Here is a 19,705-nt window from a genome sequence, read left to right on the forward strand (position 1 = left end):
GGGATTACATTAAACTAAAAAGTTTCTGCAAAGCAAAAGAAACAATCAACAGAGTGAAGTGACAACCTATGGAATGGGACAAAATACTTGTAAACAATACACCTGATGAGGGGTTAACATCCTGAATATAAACAGAACTCTCACAACTCAACAACAACAAAAACAAAAATCAAATGCTCCAATTAAAAAATAGGAAAAGAACCTAAATAAACATTTTCAAAAGACATACAAATGGCCAACATGTATATGAGAAAATGCTCAACATCACTAATCACCAGGGAACTGAAAATTAAAACCACAATGAGTTACCACATTAGACCTGTTAGAATGGCTATTATCAAAAAGATGAATGATAACAAATGCTGGTGGAGAAGAGAACCCCTGCACACTGTTAGTGGAAATTAGGAATAGAACTACCATATGATCCAGCAATCCCACTATTAGGTATATATCCAAAGGAAATAAAATCAGTATGTTGAAGAGATACCTGCACTCCCGTGTTCACTGAAGCATTATTCACAATAGCTAAGATATGGAAACAACCTATCAACAGATGAATGGATAAAGAAAATGTTTTATATACACAATGGAATACTGTTCAGCCTTACAAAAGAAGAAAATCCTCTCACTTGCAACAATGTGGATGACATGGAGGTCACTATGTTAAGTGAAATAAGCCAGGCACAGAAAGAGAAATACTGCATAATCTTATTTATATGTGGAATCTAAAAGAGTCAAACTCAAAAAAGCAGAGAACAGAAGTTATCAGGGACTGGAAGGGGGGATATTGGGGAGATGTTGGTCAAGGATACAAAACTTCAGTTAGGAGGAATTCAAGAAATACAACATGGTGACTACAGTTAATAACAATGTATTATATTCTTGAAAACTGTTTAGAGTAGATTTTAAGTGTTCTTATCACAAAAGATGACAAGTATGTGAGGTAATGCATATGTTAATTTGTTCGAGTTAGCTATTCCACAATGTATACATATTTCAAACCATCATGTTGTGCATATGTACAATTTTTGTCAATTAAAATTTTTTTTAAAAAAAGAAATGATTCAATTTTAATCCATAACAGGGGCACTGGCTGGGCTGTAGCCAAAGCTCAGACAGATAAACCATTGTGTGGAGCTAGGTGATGTCCCTAATGCTGTGGTTCTCATGCAGCCTGGAAGCCCTGGGACACTGGAGATCAGGCCCACAGCATGACAGTCCAAGAAAACAGGTGGCAGGCTGGCTTCCAGAGACAGAAAACAAACAGGGAGGGAATTTAAAGGGTTTTATCCATGATCTTCAAATTGCTAAGACCTGGAGATCTCATATATTCCAAATGTCAATTCTTAGAAATTTAGAAAAATCTCTAGTATTAGGTTTAGAAAACTGGCTCTGAAGTCCTGGCACTTCCACTTACTAGATCTAAGATTTGTTATTTTACCTCTCTGATATGTACAGTGGAACTAATAATACTTGTCCTCTTTCATGGTGTTGCTAACCTCATATTAAAGTGTGGGTGACAAATTTAAAAAATATTCACTGCAAGGGGGTTGACCTGTAAGTATAAGGTACCCTGTTATGGATTCAATGTTTGTGTCCTTCCAAAATTCATATGTTGAGTACCTAACCTCCTAATGTGGCTATATTTGGAGATGGGACCTCTAAGGAAGTAATTAACGTTAAGTGATATCATAAGGATAGGACTCTGATCTGATACAATCAGTGTCCTTATATAAAGAGACACCAGAGAGCCCATTCTCTTTCCCTCTCCCTCTTTTCAGGCATGTACCAAGGAAAGGCCACATAAGGTCATAGCAAGAAGGCGACCCCCTGCAAGCCAGGAAGACTGCCCTCACTAGAAATCAAAGTGGCTGGAACCTTGATCTTGGACTTCCAGCCCCCAGAACTGTGAGAAAATAAATTTCTGTGACTTAAGCCACTCAGCTGGTGATATTTTGTTATGGCAGCCTGAGCAGACTAAGACATGCCCTGAAATAACATCATTGATAAAAATGAGCAGATAAACTTCAGGACACTAAAAAGCTGTGATTTGCTTACCATACTTAACATCATTGCTACTGCTACCAGGCTATTCTTTCTTCTTGTCTGCTCCCGAACAGGGCAGAGAACATACAGGTTCCTCAACACTTCCACTGTACCTGCACAGGTCTGATGTAGTTGTAAGAACAGAAAAGCACGAAGGCCATTCAGGGTTCAAGATGATGTGGTCTGAGACTCACTCTGCTCTGAATACCTCCAAGTTATAGCCACACACACACAGCGAAACTCAATTCCAAAATCAACAAGTTTTCTTTGAAAATAGATTTAATATTATTCAAATTAGAAATGTTCTGTGCCTCTCTCCCAAACCACTTCCAAACAAAGGTCTCCTCTTGACAAAAATATTTTCTGGGAAAATTTTTTGAAGGTAGTAAAAGAAAACTTTGTATTTCTTTTTATGTTGAGCTATCAAAAGGTACATACATAATTTAAAACACTCAACATCTGACCTGTCCATAAGGTGTTTGGATCACTCACTCTGAAGGAGAACGGAAGAGGAGAGAGAATCACAATAATAACTATGATCTGAAGTGTAAAAAGCTCTCATCTACCCATGTCAGTTATCACTGGTATAATATGCAAAGGAAAATGACCCTGAAGGGAAAAGTTTCATTGAGCAGAGGATGAGAGGAATAATAAAAAGGGTAGGAGACACCTTCCGGGAAGACGTCCTTGTGTTCAGCTGAAGATTAATTGGTAAGAGTGAAAAATCAACATCCTGTGATCAGTAACTTAATAGATGAGCTTGCTTCTCTCATTAACAAAAGCATAAAATGTAGAAACTTCTGGTTTTGTGCCTGCAGGAATGGCACCAAGACCCCAGTGCTCCGTCTGCGAGGTGGCACCCCTCTGTGGAGGCAGTGGGGGAGGCTTGTACCCCTCTGTGGAGTACCCCACTGTGGGAGGCACTTGGGGCAGCACTGAGGGCAAGTCTCCTAAGAAATGAGGGCCTACTTGGCCATCTTGCGGATCATGTAGTTGAGGATGCCCCCGTTGTGGAAATAAGTGAGTTCCACGTCGGTGTCGAACCTCATGATAGCCTGGAAGGTCTTCCCGGTATCCAGCTGCAAGGACAAAGAAGCAGAGAAGAATCACCAAGGGAGGAGGCGAGATAGCAGGAGGAGATCCCACCCAGCCTGCCCTCCAGCCTGCCACTCAAGGTGCGGCACCAGCAACACCAGCAACACCAGCAGCATATGGGAGCCTGCAAGGCCTCTGGCCCCAGCCCAGACCCACTGAATCAGAATCTGCATTTTGGCGAGATCCCTGAGAGATCTGCACATTTGTTTGAAAAGCACTGCAGAGTATAAATGATGGAAGTGAAAGGCACTTGAGAACCAGAAATAGTTTCTCAGGGCAGCAGCTACTAGTGACACTGGGATGATATTTTGTAAACCTTCTCTGTGGACAGAAGTGTCTCAGATCAGCAGAGGTTTCATTAAAGTTGTTCCTCAGAGGGCTGACCAGGCTGGTCACCCTGAGACACAAACCTCAGCAGCTGCCTCTGCCTGGGTGGCTGAATCACCCCTGGGATACTTGTTCTGGGCATCTCATCCTCACCTCGCCTCGGGATCTGTCATTTCCACCATAGGGCTACTCGTAGCCTGGGGTCTACAGTGAGGCTTAGGGACAGGGTGAGTGTGTCTGTTGTTAACATTTATATAATAAAAAAGTGTCTTTTCGGTCATATCCCTCAACTTTCATCATGATTCCCTGGGCTTAGTGAGAGTGGGAGGAATAGGAGACAGTGGGGATGGTTGGGATTGGGAAGTAAGAATAGAACTGATGATAACTCTATAAATAATCAGGGAAACAAATGAGAAATCAACAGGTATACTCACTATGCTGTGAAGGCAGGTAGAAAAGGGTGGTAGGACTCTTAAGTCCTACTGAGTAACTTTTTTTTTCTTCCAATTCCACCAATTTCCTTCTAACAAGACTGATTACAAATGAAGGGCCTCTTTCAGAAGGGCCTGGCATGGAGAAGCTCCGGCTTACCTTGACCTGGACTTTCATTCGTGGTTTGAGGTTTTCTGGGATTATGATAGTGTATCGTTCCCGCCCTGTGAGTCCCAGGGTGTCTGCTTTCTCACCAGGGAGATATTCAAGGGGGATCACCCCCATTCCGACCAGGTTACTGCGGTGAATGCGCTCATAACTCTCAGCTAGGACAGCTTTGATTCCCTGATGAACAAAGAGAGTCGTTTGGACATAGTCCAATTTTTTCCTTAGATACACAGAAACTTTACAAAAGGCGCTCACACCTAAATTCTTTATAAGTACCAATTAATCTTTTATATAAAATATGTTACCATCTAGTTATAAATAACATAATAGTCTTAACTGATTGCCTACAATAGACAGGCACTAGGTAAGCACTTACTTAAATGAATTCTCTCATTCTACCCTCCAGCAATCCTGGGATGTAGATGCTATTTTTGTCCCTCTTTACCCAGGTTGTCAGTGGTGGTATCTAGTATTTGAACCCATGAAGTCTGCCCACATACTTAGCCACTTGGTGATACAACTTATCTTGACAAACTTCCATTGTATCTGGAAATCCACACCACCAAACAACATAAAGAAAATTATTTTCTTTCCCTTGAATTTTTCAAATACTGTAGGTGCATCAGCAGACACAGAAGGTTTAATCAAAAAAGCAACTGTCAAAACACACTACAGATAAAATAAATGATTACCTACTGTGTATTGCTTTTATGCTTCCTGTTTCAAGGATCAAATTGTATTGAATATAGTCCAGATATTAAACTTCCTATAAAGTACATTTTAATGGTAATCTATAATTGGCAATATACAGCAACAATCAATAAAGCAGGGTACTCGGTTAACTAGAACTCCCCATTATTATCAATAATTATAATATTAATTTTAATACAGAGATACCTCTAAAAGGTCTCGTGATATCCAAGGCACTTTTAAGATGCTCTGCATCAGGGTCATTTGGGGAGCTTATTAAAAATGTAGATTCTTGGGTACTATACCAGACCTACTGCATCAGAATCTCTTGCAGAGAGCATGGGGCTAGAGGGGGCTGGTGATTCTTGTAAGTTTTGAGAACCAAAACTTGTAACTTTGAGCAGTGGTTCTTAAAACTCTGCTGCATAGGAGAATCACCAGGGAAGGCTTTTAAAATCCCAGTGGCCAGGCCTTTCTCCTTACCAATTAAAACAGAATCTCTGGGGATGAGATCCAAATATAGGTATTTTTTAAAAATCTTACAGGTGTTTCCAAAGTTGAGAACCCCTGCCATAGAGGAAAGGCAGATTCTTTGGGACAGGAGATATTTTGCAGAAATGTATGTATGTACATTTTGGGGGATGTTGGGGGATGTTGGAACTTTCTAAACACACGCTTTGTGTAAACAGCTGTGCTGTGCTGCAGATGCTGCAAATCATAGTCATCTAGCCCTAGCCCTTTCTGAGTATAGTCCAGCACTGCTGAATGGCCCAGCCTGGGCAGCTACAGAACGGAACTGTGCATGGCTCCTGGGCAACAGCACTCAGAGAGGTTCTGTAGAGAGGTCTGGACTGCAGAGAGCGCCTTCGGTGCCAGCTTGCTTCTCATCATCTATCAGATCTCAGAGTTCCCCACCTGACTGCTCACTGGCTGGGTCTCATTTCTGCTATTGACCCCCAACTCTCTTCCTAAAATCCTTTTCTTCTATAATTTCTCTGGTTCTTTTCAGCAGTTTCCAGAAAAGGTAGGCCTTTGACCTACTACCAACTAATCAGAACTTTTTTTCCCCCTCACAGCAAAATGTCCAATTAAAAAAACAATAGATGTGATGGTCATTTTCAGAAGATTGGATGTCTGGAGGGCTGCCTGCCAGACAACTTAGTGTTTCCCAAGTGCATTAATGCATTAATTTGCTTGAGCCATAATTGATATAAATTGACATTAGCTAAGCCATTTTTACCCCACCCTGAGGATTAAAGCCAGGCAGCAGGATTCTTTCCTGCTTTCCGGGCAAGCAAATTCTCAAGAGATAAGAGCGTTCTGCTTCCCGCATAGCCCCTCCTCTGGGGACACCTCAAGCAGGCTGAACCCTGAAACGGTAGAAGGTTCTAAAAAGCTGTTTGGCTACGTACAGAGAGAGCTTCCCTTTCTCTTTGAAAACTATAAGCAGATTTTCACTGGCAGTGAAAAGCAACTGTAAAAAGTGCATTCTCCTAGCTTATCCAAGACACCTGGAACCATTCTCACTGAAGTAACTCCTGAAAAAGCCCAGGTTCCTTATTTTTTCCCTTCTGTGACCTGACAGACAATACAGTATCCCTGGCTTATTCCTTACATTCACCTGGGACCATGGCCTTAAATAAATTTTGGGTCCTCAACCTCTGAGCATGTTGTGAAAACCGTGAAACTTCTCCCTATTAAAAAAGACATACATATACATTCCTGGATATAATTTCAGAGACTTCACAGACTGTCCCCTCAAATTGATCTATAGACACCTACCAGCAAAAAATCCAGGGTATAAATGTCTGATTTAAGGAAATCAGTTCAACTCTAGATTATTACCCTTCACTGAGTGAAATAAATCTAGATCCACCAAGAAGCAGGAGACAAATAGACACTACATGCTTTTCAGTGCTTGCTTTTCCACTACATCTTGGAAACGAAAGCGCCCTCCCAGCTTCTCTTCCCATTCAGAGGGGCAGCTGCCTGCTGGGACGTCTCTGCTTCACACTCACCAGCATGAAAGGGCCCTTGGCTGCCCAGTCTCGGGAGCTGCCTGCGCCGTACTCTTTGCCAGCCAGAACGATCAGGGGAACGCCTGTCTGCTGGTACCGCTCAGCAGCATCGAACACATCAAGCTCAGGAAGAGAAAAGGAAGGTGTTCAGTACTCAGTAGTACTCAGTACTTAGGTTTTCAGAACTCGGTAGAGGCAAAGGGTGTAGACACAGGCCCAGTTAGCCTTAGTGAGAAGTGCAGGGTCACAAGGGCCCGCAGACAGCCAAGTCAATACACAGCCAATGGAAAACTCAACCCACCAGCTGTGTCGTCTACAAAGTCCCAATTTCCTCAATCATTTTACTTCTACCAAATTGAATTTTATATATTTTTTGACTGAAATGCCTAACTGTTGTTGGTTTTATAAAAACTTTCAAATGCTAGGTCATCAGGGGAAAAAAGTAAACTAGATTAGGCTTTTTTCTCTTCCATTGCCTGAACTATTTCAAAACTTAAGAAAACAGAGAATCCTACCTAAACCTGGGTTTTGATCAGTCAGTATCAGAGACTCAGCGCAGGTCAGTTGTGAAGGGTAGCAAAACACGAAAGGTAATGTGTTCTGAAATTATTAAAAATGCAAACCTTTTATCAGTCACCCTTCTACATGAAGGTCAAGGGTAGAGACAGCAGAAACGTGGATAGAAGCACAAATCACTAAAGGACAGAAAAGAATTAACTAATATTTTAATAGAAGAGAAATGCCTTGTACAAATAGATTCGTTTATTTCTCACAGGAATTCTGAATATTCTGCTGTGCCGAGACTTCACAAAGACATTTGATATAATCACTGGTGACTGAGTAATGAAACAATTATTTGTCCTTGCTATGTAAGTCAGAAAACAAAATCTCTTAAAAGACAGAGATGTGTTTCAATTGAAAGGAGTTCAAGAAAGGTGTTTAATCAAATTCTCAAGCAGGCTTTCCACAAATTAATATTTTGCTGGACTGATGGAGACTGTGGTTAATTTCACACAACATTACCTAAACCTGGGGAGGATTCTGTATGTCTTCAGCTAGACAGAACTCATGAATATAGAAACTGTTAGCAAAACAGTAAAAAGCCTCTTCTGCCCAAATAGTCTGGATCCTTTCAAAGACCAAAAAAGAAACAACTTTACCTGCTAATTTCAGATATCACTAACTTTGCGTATTAACTTGGGAGTGTTTTAAAAAGTGTTTTCAAAACTACTGCAAAACTGACAGTCCCATGGTAAAGCAGGTCATGTTACCCAAGATCAGAGGCACTAAGCTAGGCAGGTCTAGAATTCCAGTGTCCTGACTCTTCTATTACGTGAGCCCCGCTGAGAGCACTAAACAGCTTATACAGCAACAGCTCCTGTACCCTCCCTCTCTTCTGAAGAAGAGAACATAATAGGAAATTAAGCTGTTTCTTCTGTTATTGTGTCTCCATCTCTAAGTATTATATCTAAACTGCTAGTTCTTGATTTCTCCACTTTTGTTATCATCTATCGATGTCCTGCTTTGATGAACTTCTCCTGAATACCACCTCCCCCCATCCCACCGCACCTCACTTCTCCCCAACCTGCCAATATAATTATGCCATACACTGTGGTAAGTCAATAATCATTATGATTATGTAAATACTATTTACAGTTGAGCCATGTAATATACTACGACTTCCTTTTCTTGGCAATTTTTAAAATGTTTCTCCTGGAATTAGTAATTTTCCTTTTTGGTGTACTCACCTGTGTCTATATCCCTACTCATTAATCCTAAATGCTCTGCCTAAAGTACAAATATTCACTAAAGACATTGACACACATCATGCAATCTTTCATTTAAAAATCTTTGTCATGGCAACATCACTCCTGGAGCTCTTGGTCCTGTTCCAAGCTGGAACAGTTTACTCTCTTATTTTGGTGGAATACATTCACTAAGTAGCTTCCTGAGAGAAGGACTGAGGGATGGATATTTTCTAAGCTTTTGAATATCTGCATGTGTCATTACTTTAATTGCACTTGACTGCTAGTAAGACAGGCAGAGAGCTGTGGGAGCAAATCATTTTCCTCAGTCTAAGTTTCCAGTGTTGCTCTCAAGAAGTCTGGAGCACTTCTGGTCTCCTGTCATTGCATGTAAGCTGTTTTCCCCTCCAGAAGTTTCTAGGTCTTCTCCTTACCTCTGTTGTTTCTAATTTCACAATGATGTGGCTTGGACTGGTCTTTTAAAATCATTTGGCTGGGCACGCAGTAGGCCTTTTCAATCTCGATTCTCAGATCCTTCAATCGGGGAATTTTCCTTGTGTTATTTCTTTGATAATTTCCTCTGTTCCATCTTGTCTGTTCTCTTTTTAGGACCTCTGTTCAGCCCTTAATTTTCTTACATTTTTTTCTCTGATTTTCCCTTTGTCTTTCTGTTTTATATTCCAGGAGATTTTTCTCAACTAATCAACTTTTCCTTTGAATTTGGGGGGGGGGGGGGAGCGTCTTTTTTTTTAAATTTATAGAATTCTTTCTTGTTTTCTGGTTGTTACTTTATAGCAACAGAAAATTAACTCATCTCTCTGAGAAGACAATTCTTTTTCTTAAAGTTTTCTTGTACTTTTTTGCATTGTCTGTTTTCTTTACTTTTATCCCCCTGTTCTTTGTCTAGGTCTGCCTTTTAAGTTAAAGTCTTGGTTCAAATGCCTGTTTTGATTTTGTCTCCTTATTTCAGATGAGGCACTAAACATCTGACTAGAAGTTCTGTGTCATGGCAGGGTTTGAGGTTTGAGGTTCACTGTGACAGTTTATTGGGGGTCCAAAGACTGTAACTCCAAGTTTTTCCCCTTGTTCTCTTGGGTATTCCATCATTCAATATATATATATATATTTTGTGTGTGTGTGTGGAATAGTTTATTATACTTGCTATTCATTAAACAAACATCTCTTGGGCTATGTCCTGGTGACCAGTGATTATCTATGAAGAGAGAGTTTGCTTTACAAAAATACAATCAGTTATAAGTGAGTTAGTACACATGGTGGTAAAGAGCATTAACTTCAGAGCCAGACTCCTTGGGTTTTAATCTCAGCTTTTCTACTGTGTTACCTCAGGAAGTTATACAACCTGTCTATTCTTCAGGTTCTCAATTTAAAACACAGATAACTACAGTACCTACCTCAAAGGGTTGTTATGAGGACCAAATAAATCAATTATGCAAAGAGCTTAGAAGAGTATCTGGAATGTAGTAAGTTCCACAGAAATATTAGCTATTACTATTTTTTGAATGAGTTGCAGGGTTATTTCTCAGGTAGGTTAAATAGTTTTCAGGTAGTTTGACTGCATTCACTGGGAAGGGAAGTGACACTGAAGATGTACTACATGCTGCAGATACTATGCTAGGTTTTCCACGTCATTCTGTTTATTTTAAGCCTCAGAGTCTTACAAGGTAGGTATTATTTCTATTTCACAGGTAAGAAAAATGAGGCTTACAGAAGAATATAACTTGCTAAAGCCTCCACAGCTAGGATGAAGTGAAGCTGGGTCTTAAACCCAGATCTGTCTGACTCTAAGTGCAGGCTTTCCCCATCTACCACACCTCCGATCTGTGAACAAACAATCCAGCTGTAATCTACCAACTCCAAATGGCTCCCTTAGGATCCAAGCAGGCCTCCAAGGGCCTCTGCATTCCTTCTTTTCCTAGTGTGTACAGTGAATTAAATTAAATTTTAATAAAGTCATACAATAACATTTCTTGATAAATATCCTCTAATTTATCCCAGAATTTCCCCTTCAAACACTTCTGATGAAATTTCACTCAAAGGCTTTTTGAGCTCAACTCCCAGGAAACAAGATTAGTTAAACGATGGTACAGGTTTTAAGTTTAAAGGGCTTCTCTATCAGTGATAAGCTCCACATAAATGGACACCTGGCAAGGACAATAGGAAGCCTGAGGTAGGATAAGGCTGTGAAGAAAAACTAAAACCAAAGGAAAGTAACTGTGTAAATATTCAATTTCTCAGAGCCTTACAAACGGTGCTTTCTGAAGGAAGCAGAAGAAACTACTCACAATTTCTCCAGAAGGCAGGTGTATAGTCTGTGGTGCCTGCTTGTTCAAAAATTTGTTTAACAAGCGAATGTTGGCAAACGTCCCCCGTGTCATGATGGCGTCATTACCTCGGCGGGAGCCATAGGAGTTGAATTCTCGTGGAGTCAGGCTAATAATGCAAGCAGGAGAGGAGCTGCCTTAGTGAAGTGAGCAAAGATTAAATTTTGCTTACACCAAGAAAAGAATAAAACATAAACCCATAAACCCAGCTATTTCTCCATGTCTACTAAGCTTGTTCTCTAAGGCAGAAAAGCTGTTCCCATAGCTTCAACTGAGGGTAGGGTGAGAGGTGAGAGGTGAGCTGAAGAAAGGTGGAAACCAGTGATCTCCTGGGGTCAACTTAGGGTCTTTCAAATCTGGGTAGAAAAATCAAGAGGAACTTTTTAAGAAAGAGTATTTACTTTTCTTACTCAGTGGAGTAGCCTTCATACAAGCCAAAAAAGCTTGATTAAAAATAAGTAAGAAAATAGAAGCAAAGAGAATAACAAGGGTACGCAAATCAGATGGAGCCAAGACTTAGGGGAAATAGAAAATATGTTCTATAAACTAACCAGAAGTAGGTTCAAATTTGTCCCTGAGTTATCAGCAACTCAATGCAAAGTGAAGAAACACAACGGACAACATAACCAACTCTCATAAGATAAAAGTCAATGCAGTGCCAAAGAGGCAGAACAGCTATTTCTGGTCCCAACCACAGAAAAATCTCGGCTGTGGGCCCCAATGAAAGGAAACTTTGTGATGTCAGGAAGAACATCTTACAATTAACACAGTGACCAGTTCACTGGACTGTTTCTTAAAATACCAGGGGTGGATGTGAATGTTAATATGATGTAATGGTTAGATCTAATTTGAGGATTGAGAGTTTATGAATGGCCTTCAGGAGCAGGTAACCATGTCGAGGAACCCCTGAAATCCAAATGCTGTGGGTCTGTGCATTTTTCTGGGAACACATTGTATTTGCTTTCATTCAATTCCCTAAAGAGTTCATGTCTCGAAAGAGGTGAAGAATCACCATCAAAACAAGGTGTTTGGATTATGTTCCTCACATTTGCTTTGGGCCCATCCACGAAGAAGCTGATTCAGGAGGTGGGGACAGAAACCAGGAATTTTTATCTTTCCATATGACTCTCATGGAAAATCTGATTTGGGAACCACTGACCTTGATTAATATTGATCTATTACATAACAGTAGATAATACTGGTATAATATCTGTTAATATCAGTATATTACTGAAGGATTGATGAATGGATGCAGGTCTCTATAAACATTATGCCTCTCAACCAGGACACGGCAATGCCCTTCAGGTTCTATCAGGCTCGCCACAGGTTAAAAGTAGAACCTTATAATTTAACAACCAGACAGGCCGGGGGCAGGGATGACAACTGGGCCTAATGCTTACATTTGCTCAAAAAGGTCACTCTCCCCTTCCCCCGATAGGATTCCTATGCTGATGGATTCTCTCACAGAAGCTGCTAAGAAAAAGCAATTGGTTTTTGAGCCCCAGAGTTCAGTGAAAAACCAGAGTCGATTCTAAAGAGACCAAGTAAAAAGAGAAATACTGGCCTCATTTGCTCCATTTATTCCATTTTTGCCTTTAGTCTTTCCTATCTCACTCATACTTACCCTCTGTTAGTTAAATAGCGAGCAGCAGGGCTGTTTCTTGCAATATTTCCAGCTGGAGAGATGTGGTCCGTTGTTACTGAATCTCCCAAATTTAATAGCACATAGGCATCCACTATAGATTTAGGGGGCTGAAGATTCAAAGTCTAGCAAAGAATACAAGAAGTCAACGTGTGCTAGGTTATCTCCAGGTGAGTCTCCACAGTAGTGGTCCATGGATCTGAACCAGATGACAATTCTACATCAGTGCACAGAAAATCCTAGTTTTCAGGTTTTTATCAGGGATGCTGAGAAAAGTAAGTTAAATTTACTCAAAACTCATATCTCAACCTTGAGAAGGCAAAATACTGGCACTATCCCCTCAAAAACAACAGGAATGCAGCTGCAAATGACACTCTGTCTCTTCACATCACAGAACTCCTCAGATGCTAAGGACAAGTGGAATCCTGACTTCTACTCCCATCCCTTCCCAGGAGGACCCACCAGGGGAGCAAGGACTTCCTGATCATCAGTTTTAGGAAAAGATGTTTCACATTTTTATGGGTATAAGATTTCAATAAACCCTGGAGATGTTCTCCTGGAACAGTCCCTCAGACTTTACTGAGTCTATGTCCAGGTGGTGCCTAATTACCAGGGTGCCCCTGCACTGCCATAGGGCCCAATACAGCCAAATATATAGCCTCCAGGACTCTCCCCAGCATCATCTGCTTGGGTTTGCAAAATTTTAATTAAATAGGTAGTTAAAGCAAGGGTATGGGGTAATAAAGTAGATTTTATAAGGAAAGAAACCTTTTGCAGAACTTGTTTTGTTAAGAAATAAAAAGTCATACCAGGTTTTCAAAGAATGGTGGTGATTTAATGTATGTAGATTTGGGATTCCACAAATACAGCTTGTCTGATGGGGCTGATAAGGCATTCCAGCTTTCATTCACAGTCTTAAAAAAAAGGAAAAGAAAGGCAGATCAAATCACATTCCACTCTAGGGAAAATTTAATATGCAAATGCAAAAAATACATTCAAGCTAAGAAGCACAATAAAAATCATTTTTATTCTAAACAGTGTCACAAAAGAGTTTCTTTATACTAAGATTATGTCACGCTATGTAACTTAAAAATACATATGCATTCTGACAGGTAGCATCTAAGATGGTGGTAATGATCCCCACTCCTAGGATTCACACCTTTAGGTGACCCCCTCCTCTTATGAGTGTAGACTGAACCTAATGACTCATTTCCCAGATTAGGTTACAAAGAGACTTCTGCCTTCTGTCTCTCTGGCTCTGATGGAAGCCAGCTACCATGTTGTGAGCTGTGAAGAGACCCATGTAGCAAGTGCTTAGGGAGGTCTCTAGCTAGCAGCCTGTGAGGAACTGAGGATCTCAGGCCAACAGCCCGTGAGAAACTTTGTCCTGCCAACAACCACATGAGTGAGCTAAGTGGATCCTCCTCCACAGACTGTAGTCCCGATGACCTTTTGATTGGCAGAGGCAATTGTGAAGCAGAGGTGCCCAGTGAAGCTGCACTTGGATTCCTGACCCACACACACTGAGAGAATAAATGCTTGTTGTTCCAACTCATTAAGTATTGGGGCAATTGTTGTAAGGCAACAGATAACCAATACTCATACATATACTTATAAATAATTCATGAAATAATAATCCAGATTGTACCAAAGGGGAAATTATTAACTCTTTGAATATTTTGTATTTTGGGAAAGGATTTCCAGGTTACATGGAAGCTAGATTGCAAATGACAGCTGTTATGCACTAGGAGTGGCTTGAATTCTCCACAGGTCCATTAACTTAGCCTATGGAGAAACACATTAAACCCAAGGTCTGCCAAGCTCCCTAATATCACTTCCTAGCCGGCAGCTTGTGGGAGGTGCAGTGTGTGGACATCATGCCCATTTTACCCTCTCCAGATGGCTCTGCTCTCATTTCAAACCACTAGCCCCAGGCAGAAGCCCTTGTGTCAGCCTAACAGCTTTCCCTCAGAAAGCAGGGAAAGGAATAACATCCAAAAGACTCAGAAAATGATACTGAGCCCCATACATTTTCTCCTATTTGTAAGATGCACAGAAAGTTTTATTTCAGCAGTTCGACACTTCCTATAGAGTGGCTTTATTTATTTATTTAAGTATCCAAATGCTGCATTGAGAGGTGCATTCAACCAACTCACTCTACCTCAGTGACACAATATAGTGACCAACAGGGGTCCTCACCACAGCTGACACACCCCCAGGGTGTCTGAGAAAGGGGTGAAGTTACAGACAGCTGAACCTGAGGCCTTTCTTCTTGAGGCTGTGCTGTGATGGACTGAATTGTGTCCCTCAAAGTTCACATATTAGAAGCTTTATTCCCACTGTAACTGTTGAGGGTGGGAAATCCTATTATAGTAATTGAAAGGTGGGGCCTTGAAGAGGTAGCTAGATTGCAGGACCATGATGTAGTGAATGAATTTATAATGGTGGTCAGGGGCGTGGTTCTGAGGGCTTTAAAAGGACAGCACATGAGAGTCTCTCTCTCTCTGCTCTACCATTTTCTGCCACATGAGACCCCTGCATTGCCGTAAAGCCACCACCAAAGACCCTCACCAGATGTGTCCTCTTGACTTTGGACTTCCCAGCCTCTGAAACTGTAAGCAATAAATTTCATTTTCTTACATATTACCCAGTTCCAAGTATTCTGTTATAAGCAACAGAAACAGACTAATGTGGGCTGTCACCCACCTGTCCAAATCTGGGAACATCTGGGGAGTGTGGGGTTTTTAAACATGTGAGTCATGGAAGAAAAATGACTGAGAACCACTTCCCTAGTTATTTGAAAAAATAAATGTTACTTTCTACAGTTTCTACTCCCTTTAGTCTCAAGGTTTGCAGATATGGTACATAGGAGCTGCTTTCCCTTAGATCCTTGGGGAGGGGAGGGCAGCAAGGGACCTCACCTCAATTTTCTGGTAGACCTCCTTAAATATCCCCGGGATGACATACTGACGCTCTACTGCCTGGATCTCATCTCTGGTAGGCCAGATATCTTTCAGAAATACTGGTTGTCCCTTTGCATTTACCCCTGGGGAGAAAATGTTTATTAATGAGAAAAATTTTCTAATACGGAATTTTCATTATTACATACAGTCACATCTCATTCTTCTCAGTAGTTTTGTTCTATAAAGCCTGTGTGAACACTACCTAGTGAATACTGAATCACTGCTCCTAGGGGAAACAGCACTGGGTTCCTGTGAGGCCTGGTCACATTTTTGTCAACTGATCAATACATAACCTTGTTTTATGTGTGCTTCTGTTTAAAGACACCTAATTTAACCTATATTGTTGACTCATTAACACTAGACTTATAGCCAACGGCACTATAACTCATGCCTGAGTAAAGCCTTTCTAAACACTGCAGCCTTCTTGGGCTTAGGAACACCAGATGGCACTTCAGCATTATGGTCAGGGGCCATATATCAGTGAAATCACCACAAAAATGCAAAAAACATGGCACTAAATAGACTGTGAAAAAAATACTTGTTTATAGTACAAGAGTTGAAACAAGAAGGCAGAGTGTTGTCTTGTTTGATTTCAGCATGGGACACATGCGCTGAGGGACACTAACTTTTCACGCCTCTGTGCGTGTCTGTGAATGACCACGAAAGCACCATAAGTATTGATTTGGGGGTTAAAATATATTTGGGGAAGTAGGAAAATTTGCAATAGAGAATCCACAAATAATGAGGATCAACTGCACCTCTCAAGTTACGAATTCCTAAAAAAGTAAATTTAAGGGGCATTGTTTTCCTGTTATCTAATCTGCTTAGAATGGATAGCAAGTGAGAGGACCAAAGGAAAAGAGACGAAGCATCATTTCTCCAGAATTTTGAGTTGAAATATTTGGAGTGTGTTCCTACAGAGTGTATACCAAAACAATGCCTATTGTCAGACGAAAGTGAGAGATGGGAAGAGAAGAACTGCAGATGAAACCAGATTAGCAACCACTGTCACATCTGGCATTCATTTCTCTTTTGTCATCCCTTCCCCTCAGCAGATTCTTCTTTAACTACTTCAGTTATGTTTTAGCCATGTACTGGGGAATAAAAACAAGATTCTCCTCTTTGTCTTATCTCTGGAAGGTATATGCTCCATTTATTATAAATGAAAGCAGCAACTTTCTTCCAGTAATATTGTCGAATTCACTAGAAAAAAAAATTACAGCCACATAAACAAAATCTTACCCAATGGCTCTTTCTCAAAGTTGATCCTGATGGTCCCAGCGATTGCATATGCTATTACTAAGGGTGGGGAGGCTAAATAATTGGCCCGAGTGTTGGGGTGGACTCGACCTTCAAAATTCCTGTTCCCAGACAGTACTCCAACAGCTACAATGTCTCCCTGTGTAAGGCAAGAGAAAAATCAGGTCACAAAGAGAAGAGATTGCCTAGACTTCTCATCTTTGGAATAGTTTCCACATCACATGGACATAGCTCTTTAAGCTGCCCTTTCACCTGGCGCTCTCCTACTACTGGAGAGAAGGGTATACACAGGTGTCCCTGTGGGAGATACTCTGGGTCAAAATGTTCAGTAGTTTCTGCTCATGAGAAAACAGCAGGTAGTTTAGAAGGCAACATCCTTGTTATTGCTGCCTGAGGTCTAAGAAGAGGCGGGAAAGACTAAAAGCTGAGAGCCGAAGGAAGCCACAATGACTTATAAATTCTATAATTAATGCGAAGAGAACCAAACAGTATTTTTCAAGGCTAAAGAACTTTGCAGACATATATCAAGCCAGTGCAATTTAGTTTAGATTCATTTGTGTAGAGACGTGTCTGACTTTGAACCAATTTTCAAATTATTGGTAACAATTCTTTAGCCCAAACCAATTCTGGCAGTCAAAATTTAGCATGTATTGAACACTTACTTGTGTGACAGGCACTGCACTAAGTGTTTTACGGTCGTCCTCATCTTAGTGCACACAAATGTATAAAACAGATACTCTTACCACCTCCAACTTTCAGTTGTGGAAATGGAGACACGAACAGGTTAATAAACTTATAATTTGAGCTTAACTTCAAAGACCACACTCTTAACCACATCCCCTGCTTCCATGGACCTTCTTGAAATTACCAGCATTTTTTTTTTCTTTTTGGTAGCTGGCCAGTTCACAGGGATCTGAACCTGTGACCTTGGGGTTTTAAGGCTACACTCTAACCGAATGAGCTAACTGGCCAGCCCAAAATTACCAGCATTTTTTTCACACATTGTATGAAAAGCAGCAGCAGCTCTGAAGACCTCTAGGCTCCTCTGTGATTACCTGCGTGATGGCTTCTACCACAGGTTCCGGCAAGGGCCCACTGTTGCCAATGCAGGTCATGCAGCCATAGCCCACCACGTCAAACCTAGGTGCCAAAGGGGAGCATGAGAAAGAAAACGACTTTCAGTGAGCCCTGCTGCTGAGAACAGTTCCTGGAGACCACTGATCAAAGAGGAACAGTAGTGCATGAAGTAAGTTTAGTACAGAGCTATTTCTATAAAGCTTTCATTCTTGAGAACATTTTGATATAGCATATCAAAGAAGAATACTATTCATATTTTTAACGTCTAAAAAGGAGTCGGATTGAATGATCTAGAATTTTTAAAAGTCACAATCATATATAGCATTTAATGTCTCCATTCACTACTATTATTGTAAAATCCTAAGGACTTTAATTTTATGAGGCACAAGAATAAAATATTTATCATCCAAATTAAGAATAATATGGAAACTGGAGAAACTGTATTTTGCAACTAATAACTAAGTTGCCTCAATGAATTAGAATGTTTTTAGCTATGGTAAATAACTATTTCCATGCCAAAAGGCAGACGGACTCTCAGTTGCAGAGCCACTGCTAGCCCATAGCATACCTTGGTGCAACTAAGAAAAGGCACCCCCGTTCTCCAGGAGAGGCAGTACCACTTCAGAGCACAAGACTTGGTAAGCAGAGCACAGGCTTGATTTCAGCCTCTGCAATGCCCTTACAGGGCATCCTTGTATGATTAACAACTAGCACAACTGTAGAGGAGGATCCTCCTCAGTTAAAATGTAAGGGTTTAAGTCTACCTGCCATCTGATAAAAGGCTACGCAATTAAACACCATCAGATAAGCTCACATCTGTTACAAGGTGACACAGCAAGATGAATGAGCAATAAAACACAACAAAAGCAATGATGTAAAAGGCAACTCTCTCTCACCCAAGCTGAGACAGATAAGGCATGACTCCGCTTTCTCGTAGGTAGTAGGTGACCACACCACTTCCAGGAGACAGGCTAGTTTTGATGTAAGGCTTCACATTCAGGCCAGCATCCACAGCTTTCTTTGCTAACAGTCCTATGAAATGGTAAACACAGACAGTGTGGGTGGCCGCCTTCTCAGATGCCAGGAACACTTCAGAAAAGAGACTGATTTTTCAGTCTGCATTTCCTGCCACCACCTGACAAAGCCCCCTCCATTTTGGCACTTTCTGCCATCTAACAGAAATCAAAAGCTCACTGGCCCAAAGTCACTTCATGTATGCAGCAAACTCAAAATTAGTCATGGAAATAAAGATGGAGATGTACTGATTTTTTTTTAAGAGATAAACCTAAAATCATTTAGAAATGTGTTACAAAATGAGTTTTTAATTTTTGGAAAATTTTAAATTAATAATTAATAAATTAAGTAATACATTATGTTTGATTTGGATGAAAATTATAATCGAATTAGCCCTTTCTAAAAGTATATCACTTGACGAGAAATACAGTCAGCCTAGAGATACAAATCTAGTCCACAGATATTTCTTGAAGTGGAAGATCAAGATCTCCTGGGGCTTTTGACTTTTGGCAAATACAGAGACTGTTACTGGAACACTGGGTGCTCTGTCTGCAGAAGTATCGCAGAAGTAGGAAAGAAATGAATGGGATGAAAGTATAAAGGAGAGAAAGTTACAGACAAGCTGGTGACCTGTCTTAAGAAAACTGGTTTGCTCCAAATAAGGAGAGGTTAGGTGACAACAGATGAACCCTTAGACAAAGAAGTTCTCTTATGCCCATAAATTAAGAACTGTTGGCACTGCTTAATCTTAGGATAAAAGAGAAAGTCAGGGATGACTAAAAACTTGGAAACTAAAGAGAACTTATTATGTAAAAAAGAGACCCTGCATGTAAATGTTAACTACTTAACTAGAATTGCACAACAGGTCAGGTGCACTGCATTTTAT

At 40.6% G+C, this 19,705-nt stretch overlaps 1 protein-coding gene across 2 annotated transcripts in view; it reads right to left on the minus strand.

Moving 5' to 3' along the window:
- Positions 1-732: 732 nt before the first annotated feature.
- The window catches only part of ACO1 (aconitase 1), a 63,182-nt gene continuing 44,209 nt past the window's right edge, over positions 733-19,705 (minus strand). For both annotated transcript variants that reach the window (XM_063081804.1, XM_063081805.1), the window contains exons 12-21: positions 18,702-18,837; positions 17,784-17,868; positions 16,711-16,867; positions 15,427-15,551; positions 13,315-13,419; positions 12,488-12,630; positions 10,825-10,972; positions 6,777-6,899; positions 4,060-4,245; positions 733-3,125 (exon numbers count right to left, since the gene is read on the minus strand). In XM_063081804.1, the coding sequence (XP_062937874.1) occupies positions 3,012-3,125; positions 4,060-4,245; positions 6,777-6,899; positions 10,825-10,972; positions 12,488-12,630; positions 13,315-13,419; positions 15,427-15,551; positions 16,711-16,867; positions 17,784-17,868; positions 18,702-18,837 (1,322 nt within the window). In that variant the 3' untranslated portion in view covers positions 733-3,011. The remainder of the gene's footprint in view (positions 3,126-4,059; positions 4,246-6,776; positions 6,900-10,824; positions 10,973-12,487; positions 12,631-13,314; positions 13,420-15,426; positions 15,552-16,710; positions 16,868-17,783; positions 17,869-18,701; positions 18,838-19,705) is intronic.

The sequence above is a fragment of the Cynocephalus volans genome, chromosome 17, assembly GCF_027409185.1.
Source record: "Cynocephalus volans isolate mCynVol1 chromosome 17, mCynVol1.pri, whole genome shotgun sequence".
Lineage (NCBI taxonomy): Eukaryota > Metazoa > Chordata > Mammalia > Dermoptera > Cynocephalidae > Cynocephalus > Cynocephalus volans.